Here is an 11,059-nt window from a genome sequence, read left to right on the forward strand (position 1 = left end):
ATTTTGCCTCCAAAACTGAACGTTACAGCACAGTGCCACATGACTGTACGGCGCTGAACATAATCACTGAGCTCCAAAGTCTCATCGGTCTCTAAAAATGCATGAAGAAAAATGAATAAGTGGACAAAAATATTGCAGGAAAAGCTGATAATTAAGTTGGAAGTATTGAAAACAATACCACTAATTATCTCTCTGGTGTTTCTGGTGATCTCACAGGAGAGGTATCCAGCAGCTAAAATGCACTCATGTTTATTTTTTTCATCAACATTTCTACTGGAGGTTCAATAATGCATAGACTGAGGAGCAAATAAACACATCGTATTTGTTTTGATTTCAGCTGGTGGCAGCACATTTTCTTGTATTTTTGCTATCAATATATCTATATAACCGCATTAGTTAAAAAAAATAAAATATATATTTTGGTAGAGATTTTAAATCATAAGATGTTGCCAAACCCCAATGAACCTGAAGACTGTGATTTTGGCTTCTATTCCAGTGCTGAATGATTTTTTCTCTTCTGGTTGACTCTAAAGGTGGTCTCTTACTCCAAGCTCCTCTGGTGATGGAAAGAAAAGTTCCTCTTCCAAAGGGCTGCCCTGGTGGTTTGTGTTCATTGCCTGGTTCCTTGTGGCAGCCACTAGTGGCGTGTCTGGGTTCTTTACCATGCTCTATGGGCTGCATTATGGGAAGGAGAACTCCATCAAGTGGCTGATCTCCATGGCTATCTCCTTCTTTGAAAGTCTTTTCATCACACAGCCTTTAAAGGTGAGATCCTCAGAAGTACAACCACCTGTCAACATGAACTCATTCTGCTGTCTTTCCAGGAAAAGGGGAAGATATGTTTTAAAGAACCACAGGATTTAACATATAAAAGTTAGTCTTTCCCTTTAAAACTAGAGCTAACACATAGACCACAGATTTCTGTTGTCATTTGTTGGCACTAACTGCATTAGTTTCATCTCCCCTGTTTTGTCAGAGTTTAATAGGTGATAAGGCTTCTGACCAAAGAAAATGGGCCATATGGTAAAAACAGTTTAGTTAGACAGTCTCTAGGGCTTGTCAACTATTCTCATGTTTATAAGACTTCCACAAAGCCAAAGTACAGTTATTCTCCTGCAGTATCTACATCCAAAGGAGGCCAGGTCAAAGTCTGAGCTTTTTTTTTTTTTTTATGTGAAATGGGCTTGTAGTGAGTCTGTAGCTAATTCTTGCAGGTGCTGGGATTTGCTGCCTTTTTTGCTCTGGTTCTGAAGAAGGTGGAACACGAGGATGAAGAAAACATGGCCATTGATGGGCCTTTGTCTGTACCAGGTAACTGTCTGTAAAGTAAGAAATTATTTCAAAAAGTGAAGTGCTCCCCAAGGCTTTTGAATGGTTTTTGCACCAATATGTGATTCACAGTGGGGACTTTGCTGGTTATTTTTATACACCCGAATCTCAGCTGAGAAAGTTAGCAGAAGTCAGTAGAATGCAAAGGTGCTGTGCCTACATGCCCAGCCATTAGCACTCACAAGATCAAGCTAGAGGTGGGGACGAAGCTTAGTAACTGATTTTGTGTCAGCCACAGAAAATACAAAGACTGCTATATGATAGGCAGATACGTTTTGAATAACGCCTAATGAAAGAGTCCACAAGGTCAAAAATACTGAAGTCCTATGATATGAAAGCCCTCAGTACATTGTTTTCCACACCCACCATGTGTCCTTGTTACCAAAGAGTACCTTCTGCAATCACAATCCCATCTAGAAAAAGCTAACAGCAGCAGACAGGAGTCCTAGGGCACAGCAAAGAATACTGTTCAACAGCTTCCTTCCTCACTTGGTCACTCTGAGCACATCATCCTTTAAATATAAATATTTCCTTGTAATATTCACAGAAGTGAAAAGCAGGACACAGATAACTTGTTGACTGATGCCAGGTTTTACTGCTCTCACCCACAGGTGACTCAAATCCTCTCCTGGGAGCCCGCCGGGACAGCAGAAGCAATATTTATCGGCCACCTCCTGCAGCTGATGTTGAGAAAATGAAAATCAGCTGCATGAAAGAGCAGAAAGCATTTGCCCTCATCAGAGAAATCCTGGGTATTTCCCATATGAAGATTACCTCATTTTATTCAGTAGTACTTTTACATCAGTGAAAATATTGTTCTCTTGGGTGAAAACATTTCACTGTGTCTTTAGCTTTCTGGCAGCCACTACAGCGTACAGACTGGCTGCTTAGGAGCAGCTTGAGATGAAAGTGTGGCTAAGGTTGGATTTTATGCTAAAGAGACACATTACAGACACAAAAGCTAAACAAAAGTTAGGAAGGGTGGAAGTAGGTCAACAGTTAAATGCAGCTGGAATCAAAAGCAAATGAGGGACATCTTTGCTGGCCACTTTTCTAAGAGGTGTATCTACAGATAGCATTATGTTTTAGTGCCTCTGAAAACAATAGCAAATATTACCTCGATATTACTTGGAATGAAGTTAAAACTACTCATTCCCTTAAAAGCTGTCATCACTGTGTGTGTTCAGCCAGCCTTCCCACTTATTTTCTTGACTACTACTCAGATTCCTACTCGTATTCCAAATGTGATATGCTTAAACTGCAGCACTTTGACGTAGCTGGTGTAAATTCATTAGCACTGGTCAGCCAGATTCTTGCAAAGCATCTCCTTAACCTAATAAGCAATGGCAGCACTAATCAGTCCTGCAATCTATTTTGAACAGCAGTGTTCATTCTGAGCTCACCTGCTGTCTCTCTCTCTCTTTTTTTTTTTTTTTTTTTTTTTCCAGCCTATGTGGGGTTTTTATGGATGCTCTTACTGGTTGCCTATGGGCAGAGAGACCCCAACTCCTACTACCTAAACAAGCACATCGAGAGCAGCTTTACAGATGGATTCCACGATGTCTACAGTTACCAGGATTTTTTCACATGGGCAAAAACCACCTTACTCAAAAATCTTTATGGATCATATACAGGTGCAGAGACTGCTTTGGTAACACCTCGGTTCACTTCAGCTTGACAGATGCTGAAACATTATCTTTTATACATATCCCCAACTTGTACACGCATATTTGACTGGAGGAGGAGACTATGAGTGCAAAAAACTAGGATTCATAATCTAAATACTCGTGGATAACAAAAGCCCCACAGCCTGACCCCAAGTTCCACGTGGCCTGACATTTTAATTACCTTTAACATAATCCACAAGTTTTGCACTGCAATTTTCCATTTTTCATATTTTGCATTACTCATCTCAGGTACTCAGAGATATGCCTCACAGCTTTGCACAAGCTTCTTCCCACAATTAAAAAACCACAACGGAACGACAGATAGATGGCACTAGCAAGCTTTTCCTCGGGAGAGCTGTGTCTGCATGATGGCTCAGGTCAATGGGAAGGACAATTAGGCGCTATCAGCATGTTTCTATCTAGCCTTATCTAGCAACAGATGAGAGCCGTGTTCCAGCTCCCATCTCAGAGTAACTATGAAAATACATTGGCAGAGCTGCTGCCTGGACAGGATGGGCAGCAGCCAAGTGTGGGCAAGGAGCAGTGCACACAGGTACTTTGCTGTGTGCCTCCAGGCAGGCTGCTCTTCTGCTGGCCTCTCTTTCCTTCTCTATAAAATGTAGACAGCTAATGATGCTAAACACTGTTATCCGTGGATGTTATCTAAAGATTGAGTTAAAATCAACACAAGGACTTAATTTTCAGGACTGTTTCGCTTACAGTGTTTTTTGAAAAGGAATCTGTAGCAAAATATTAATGTATCAGTGACTCATAAATGAAATGAAGTGGTATTATCAGTGGTTCTGTCATATTGCCAGCGCTGCTCTTTTCCCTCTCCCGTTCAGGATTCATCACAGACGGCAACTCCAAGCTGGTGGGTAGTGCTCGAATCCGCCAAGTACGAGTGAAAGGAGACACCTGCCCTCTTTCTCCCAAACTCCAGAGTGTGATTCGGGAATGCCACGCCCCGTACTCCCTACAGACAGAGGACACATCGGACTACGGGGAGCACTGGAACACTTCGGTCTCTGCTAACTCCTCTGACTTGAGCTCAGCATGGCAGTACCAGAGTCAGTCCGAGCTGAGAGGTCAGCCTGTCTGGGGCAAACTTGCTGTCTACAGGGGAGGGGGATACGTGATTCACCTGGGAACCGATCCTGACAATGCCTCCAGGTACCACCTGCTAAATTATTACTGAATCCTCTGTTTAGGATTCATTTCAGATTCCATCCTGAAGTTTGCTGGTGTGGATTATGCTGAATAGTGTAGGTTTGACTGTGCTGCCTTCAGTGTAATTTATATTCTTGTCATATTTCTCCATGTTAGGTAACAACCAGGATCACAAATTATAATCTGTTTATCCTAATTTACACACACAGATTCCAGATTTACATAGCTGTGGAAATACATGATGTTGAAAAACTAGAAAAACAATCCCATCAATGTAGTGCTAATCCATCATTGCATCTAGGCTGGCCTTTAACTTCTTAAATACTGCATTTTCTAAGGGTATGTCAAAGATTGTGAGAAAATAATTTAGCCTAAATCTTTTTATGTTAGTGTTCTGTTATCTCATTATAAGCCTCTGCTTGTTTTCCTATCACCGTAAGATCTGTGAAGCTCCTTCATCTCTCTGGTGTTTACACTCTCCTGATCCTTACAGACAATTGAATTTTTACCTAGAGGGGGGAGAATTAGTGCAATGTGTGTGAATATGAATAGGCACAGGGAATACTTTTAAAAGTGAAATAATGGGAAATGAGGCTTTGAAACCCAGGCCTTGGCAGAATTTGGCAGCCAGGAGACATGAGATAAATAAGCAGGAAGTTGTATCCCGCAGGGGTGGAGTTCCAAACATCTTATCTCTTACAAGTTATCAGAGATACCTGTGTTTGTACAGGAACTCCTGTGAGGTAAGGGACCTGAGGCATCTCAGGTTTAGCACTGGCCAGCTTCTGGTACCTGATTCTCCAGAGGAGCCAAAAAGAAACTTATCACCTGGAGTAAAGATCCCCTATCTCCAGACTCAACAGGACAGATTTCCTCCCAGACATCTTAGCTCTGGTTTGCTCTTTCTCTATGAAAATGAGAAAACTCCTGTTCTCCATGTGATACCGTGTGCGTTAGATCACTGTCTATAAATTTTTTGGCAGAATTCTCCAGTACCTTTTCAACAACGTCTGGCTGGACACCTTCACAAGAGCAGTGTTTGTTGAATTTACAGTCTACAATGCCAACGTGAACCTGTTCTGCATTATAAGCCTGATGTTTGAAACCAATGCTTTAGGTGAGAACCTTTTAAGTTACCTAGCTCTCAAGACAGCAAGCAATATATCTACAGACTGCATATTTACGTACTGACAGTGCTTACCCAGTTCTTGATTTAGTCAAGTAAACAGAAGATTTCAATAAATCTCCTCATAGCAAAATCAATGCAAAGAATTACAAACCATTTAGGAATAAATGTAAGTGTAGTACTTGCTGAGCACCACAGTCATACAGACCATAATGGCATGTATCATCTTTGCTCATGCTTGTTCATCTACTGATGAAGAAAACACACTACTGGCACTTAGTCTAGAATTACACAACAGGAACAAGAAAAAATATGTTTCCAAATCATTTAAGTTGATCAATACAATACTAAGACAAAAAGTGCAAATAACAGAATCTCTGTTATTATGCTGTTACAGAAGACATAAAATACAGCCATGTAATCATAATGCTTAAACTGGATACAACAGTGAAACTAGATTCTGGTCTGAATACCGTACAAAAACATTTGATCTGAGCAGTAGCCTCCCTCAGGTTTGTCCCAGCACTGGAAAACGCCCAAGTCAAACCACAAAACTGAGTTCATTTTCTTTTTAGAATAAGATTCAGATTTATATCTCCATGCCCTCCTGTTACATTTTTCAAATGTAGTCTAATCCAAACCACATGTAGTCAAGTCTAAATCTCAGTTTGATAGTTGGATTCAGACTCACATTGACATGAATGTGAGTACGGAGGTCTTTTTAGTGAACTTAATTGTTTGAATGAAATCAGAAAACTGTAATTACTATAGCACTGAGGTGAGCATTGTTATTTTTTAGGGGCCTTCTTCACAAGTGCAGAGCTGCAAAGTGTCCGTCTCTACCCATACACCAACAGCCTCCACATCTTTGTTGTTGCAGCAGAAGTCATTTATTTCCTCTTTATTGTGTACTACATGATAGTACAGGTGAGATGCAATGGAAAATTCTCTTGACAGCATCACCTGGCATTAATTTCATTTGCAAAGACTTTAGGACTGTACTTGACTTCAGTAGTGCTGCTGCTGGCTTGCACCAATGGAAGACTGAATCGGATACTCTATTAAATAATGGGAATGTGACATTTTATTTGGCTGGAATGCTTCTTTTGAGAAGACAGTGTGAAATTAGTGCAAGATGTAGTTTCACTGATGTGCACTAGCCTGCTTTATTGTGGAGGGCACAGCCCTAACCTTTAGAAGTGTATTAGATGATATAGAGTCAGGATGAAACAGTCAAAACTCCTGTTTCCACAGGGAAATCTGATGAAGACTCTGAAATGGAGATACTTCCACAGCAAGTGGAATCTCCTGGAGATGGCCATTATATTGATTAGCTGGAGTGCCCTATCAGTGTTTGTGAAGCGGACAATCCTTGGGACCCGAGACATCAGCTACTACCAGGAGCACAAAGAGGAGTAAGTACTAATGCTAGCAGCTACTAAGCTAGCTCCTAGCTCCCTACCTGCAGCGCCCTCTTCTGAATCAACAAACCCTGCTGCTACAGGACATCCAGCCAGCTAGTGCATAGGTTATCTGCTGTGAAGAAGCATTGGGTAGAGGACAGTAATGGCTTATTTTATACAGAATGGAAAATAATAACATTTGCTAAAAACTGGTCTAGCATAGCACCAGTAACCCCATCCCCTTCAACATTCACATGCTCCTTTCTGAGCCAGAAATTTGATAGCAAGTTTGTACCAGCTACCTTTAACCTATGACTTCCTAAAAATGAGCAGTTTGTGGGTTACAGCCTGGAGCCTCTATCAGTTTTAGCTAATGCTCTTAAAAATAATAATAATAAAAAATAAATAAAAAACATACTATCCTATGCAACTGATCCTTTTGTGTGCACGCAGCAGGAAGCTCAGACAGGAACTCAAGCAAAAACTCAGCTTAGTTCTCCACTGAAAATTAGTTCAGAGTGAGTGGCTTTTCCTGATTTTATGTATTTAAAGGCTCCTGTGTGCATGGTCTAATACTTCTTTTCTTTATTTCTAACAGCTGCGTAAGCTTTAATGAAACAGCGAGAGCTGATGCAGTTCTTGGCTACCTGATTGCTTTCCTAGTGCTCCTCTCCACAGTGAAACTGTGGCATCTGCTGCGGCTCAACCCTAAACTAAACATGATCACTTCGACTCTACGGAGGGCTTGGGGTGACATCTCTGGATTCATCACTGTTATCGCAATCATGTTCCTCGCCTATTCCATCGCTGTGAGTGTGACTGTGGGTTCTGTTGTCCACAGTCTGCATCTAGGTATTGCCAGGTTAAATCAATTATTTCTGAATGGTGACAGTGATGCGGCTTTGAAATGTAAAACTGAATATAGCTGCCTATCTAAATCTTAGGTTAGAAGCCTGGAGCCTGATTCTTTGCATAAGTGAAAGAAGTGACAATATCCACTTGCCTGTTTCTTTGCAAACTGAATTTTAGTACAAAAATGGAACACTGGAACAAAAAAAAAAAAAAATTCTCTGTGTGCAAGGGGAGTAACAGAGCAAAGTACAGGAAAAATCATTTTCTGGATAAAGCTCAAACTGGGGAGGGTACACAGAGTGCCATTTGCTGTTTGTCTGCTCTTTAGGTGGGAAATAATTATTTTTCTGATTATTTTCCTTTATTTGAGGAATAATCATTATTATGCAAACAAAATGTTCTTTTAATTCTAATGAGATCAGCGAATTATTGGACCACAATTATGTATGTGCATTTACTGTTTTATTTGAAATGTTTTGTGTAAAATTTCTGGCAGAGGGCCATGGGAAATTTGGCATACCTCAATTGCTAAACCACTGAAAAGCTTAAGTGAAAACCATCTGGGCCAAAGGAAAAATGTAATGTGAAAGGCAGTCCTGTAACAAACAGGACCTGAGGCAGCTTCATCCTGCCCAATTTCTCATCATCATAGCATTCATTAGCTGATCTTGCAGCATGCGCTCTGATTGTAATGTAAGATGTGCCTTGTTTCCTCTGCAGACAAACCTGATATTTGGCTGGAAGCTCTACTCTTACAAAACTCTCTTTGATTCAGCAGAGACCATGGTCAGTCTTCAGCTGGGAATCTTCAACTATGAGGAGGTACCCCCTCTGATTTGGAGAAGTTTATTGCTGTGCAATTAGCGTCTCAGCTATCAAACGTGCTTTGAACCAGCAAACAGAAGGATTTTCAGCTAGTGCTAGACATGAATCTAATTTTGCAAGCGCCACAGCCTCCTAAAGCAGCCACATTTACTCATTAAATTAAGAAAAAGAGTGAAATACATCTTACATCCCATTCTGAATGTCAGTAGATTCATAATGAACATTTCATTGAGCAAGCTGCTTACATTTTAACTAGATATGTTACTTATTGACTACAGGAAAACTTTTGAGATAATTTTCTTAGAAAGCCACAGAAGGAAATGTCAGCGATGCCCTTGCATTTGTTCTGAACACATACCCATCAGTTTCTCAAGAAAGGCAAAGCCTACCACAAGTGAACTTTGTTGCATATATTTTTATTATTCCTGACTTTCTCATTAAGTTCTTTCAAATATTACAGTATCCTCAGAATGACTCTGTGGGTTAAGCTCAGACATCTGACTGTGAGGTCCATGGTGGATGTTTTTAGACCATGAATCCAAGAGGGTATGGGTAGCTTTGAAGATCAGTAACTGGGCATAACGTTTTCAGCTCTACATCTCACCCAAGTTGTTAATCACACAAAATATATTCCTATGTTATAGCTTACATCAAAATGAGGTTTTTGAATTTCTATACAACCCTTATTTGATATGTGTTCATGACAGTCTGACTGGGCTTCTGTGTAAAGACGCTGCTAAATAAAAACACACAGAGAAACACACATAGTTTATCTATGCTTTGCTAGCTAGGTCATGATGGAGCTTCAGCTGTTATTTGGATAAACAAATCTCCACACTTGTCAAGTTTCAAATCACATGGAACTTTCATACCATTACAATCAAATGCAAACTTAAAAAAATAAATAATTAAATTCCCATATTCACATATCATGTATATAAAATATCCCATTATCTTTGTACTATATTGTATCAAAGTACAAAAGTGACTAAAGGAGAAAATGTATTTTTTATATATAACGTATATACAATGATTTTCAAAGAGAGAAACTGCTGCGTTAACTGTTTATATGTATTCTCTTTTTAAAAACCAAAATGTGATGTCTTACCTTATTAATACTACAGATCTTGGACTACAATCCAATTTTAGGCTCCTTCTTGATTGGATCCTGCATCATTTTCATGACATTTGTGGTGCTGAATCTCTTCATTTCAGTGATTCTGGTTGCTTTCAGTGAGGAGCAGAAGCACTACCAGGTATGTCGATCTAAGCTCTTCTGCTGTTATTTAACATTTATCGTGTAGTGCTTACTCACAATTTAGGTATTCCACCACCTGATACCCATGTAAACTCAGTCCTACATTTAAGAAGTCAACATTTACTCATAAAGCACGCTTCAGATTTTCCAGAATTACGCCATCCATTCCTGTTCAGGCGAGTCTCTGTTCAGATTTAGTATAAGATCTGTAGCCTTCTGTTCACATACTAAACCCAGTAATGAAGTTTTAGACTTCTGCCCCAGCTCCACTGAAATCAGTACCAAAACAGCTACCGACCTGACGAGGACTTTACAGAGCCCATTAGCAATGTCACTGAGTGCCTGATCTTTTGAGACTTTTTGGTAGCATGGTGTGAAATCCAGGCGAGTACTACTCTATATTGTATACAAAATTCAGTGGAGAAGAAAAAAGTGTGGTTAACAGAAACAAGATCTATATAGTTTTTCTCATTTACTTCATCTAGAAATAGTGGGTGGCCAGACACGCATACCAGTAGCTGCATGGTAGCCAGGTAGTGAACTCCAGGCTCCAGTAAGCAAGATCTCCATCGGCTTTGACAGAGCCAAGGTTTCTTCTGTAATGCAGACACCCTCAGGCTACCTGGGACGTTTGTCTTTGATAAAATATGTTTGCACGATGCTTTGCTTCAGCAGTTATTTGTGCTCTGTTTAAAGTGAGAATTGAGTTATTTGGCATCAAGTAGTTTTTCTCTTGCGGTTTTCTCCTGCTTTAGCAGAGGCTGTATTTGATTCTAGTCTGCCCATCCTAGTAACTTTATTTCTTGTCATTATTTCAGGCTTCAGAAGAGGAGGAGATCGTGGATCTAATGGTAATGAAACTTTTCAGTTTCTTCGGGATTAAATGCAAGAAGGAGGAAAAGCCTGCCAGTAATGATCAACTGAAGTAATCTGTCAGCAATTCACCGATAACCATAATGAAGAGCTGCTTTGTTTGTGGGCAAGCGGTTTTACTTTTTAACTATCAGCTGCAGCGGCTAGACGTAGGTCATCGCGCTTCTGACTGGAACGCCTTAGCCTCCAACACAAACTGTTGTCGACTGATGTTGTAACAAAGTGTTAGAAGTTGTGTGAAACGTAAGATAAAGCATCCTATGCGTACTCACAGCGGGCCTGGCACCTGTATTTAATAAACACCGAGTGTTTGTTGCACCGCTGCCTCAAACCGCTCACTTTTTGCCAAGCGCGCAGCCCCGGCAGATGGCGACCAGGTCACCCCCTACTTCCCCAGGGAGGCAGCGGCCACTGGGGCTTTACCGCACATCCCTGGAGCTTCCCTGCCTCCCTCCCTCAGCTAAGATCCCGAGGCACCCCGTTGCCCACCCCGAGCGCTGAGCCGTGAGGTAGCCGTGAGAAAATGGCGGCCCCGCCCGCCGCCGTGAGGCGGGAG

General features: G+C 40.8%; 1 protein-coding gene across 1 annotated transcript in view; it reads left to right on the forward strand.

Annotated features, from left to right (window-relative positions):
- PKD1L3 (polycystin 1 like 3, transient receptor potential channel interacting) overlaps positions 1 to 10,821 on the forward strand; it is a 38,669-nt gene extending 27,848 nt beyond the window's left edge. Inside the window, exons 29-40 of the mRNA XM_084533432.1 lie at positions 531 to 858; positions 1,215 to 1,311; positions 1,941 to 2,081; positions 2,778 to 2,963; positions 3,842 to 4,169; positions 5,150 to 5,283; positions 6,092 to 6,219; positions 6,547 to 6,707; positions 7,294 to 7,504; positions 8,268 to 8,369; positions 9,497 to 9,628; positions 10,449 to 10,821. Of these exons, the coding sequence (XP_084389558.1) occupies positions 531 to 858; positions 1,215 to 1,311; positions 1,941 to 2,081; positions 2,778 to 2,963; positions 3,842 to 4,169; positions 5,150 to 5,283; positions 6,092 to 6,219; positions 6,547 to 6,707; positions 7,294 to 7,504; positions 8,268 to 8,369; positions 9,497 to 9,628; positions 10,449 to 10,559 (2,059 nt within the window). The 3' untranslated portion in view covers positions 10,560 to 10,821. The remainder of the gene's footprint in view (positions 1 to 530; positions 859 to 1,214; positions 1,312 to 1,940; positions 2,082 to 2,777; positions 2,964 to 3,841; positions 4,170 to 5,149; positions 5,284 to 6,091; positions 6,220 to 6,546; positions 6,708 to 7,293; positions 7,505 to 8,267; positions 8,370 to 9,496; positions 9,629 to 10,448) is intronic.
- The last annotated feature ends 238 nt before the right edge of the window (positions 10,822 to 11,059 follow it).

Source organism: Aythya ferina, assembly GCF_964211825.1.
Source record: "Aythya ferina genome assembly, chromosome: 12".
NCBI classification, from domain to species: domain Eukaryota; kingdom Metazoa; phylum Chordata; class Aves; order Anseriformes; family Anatidae; genus Aythya; species Aythya ferina.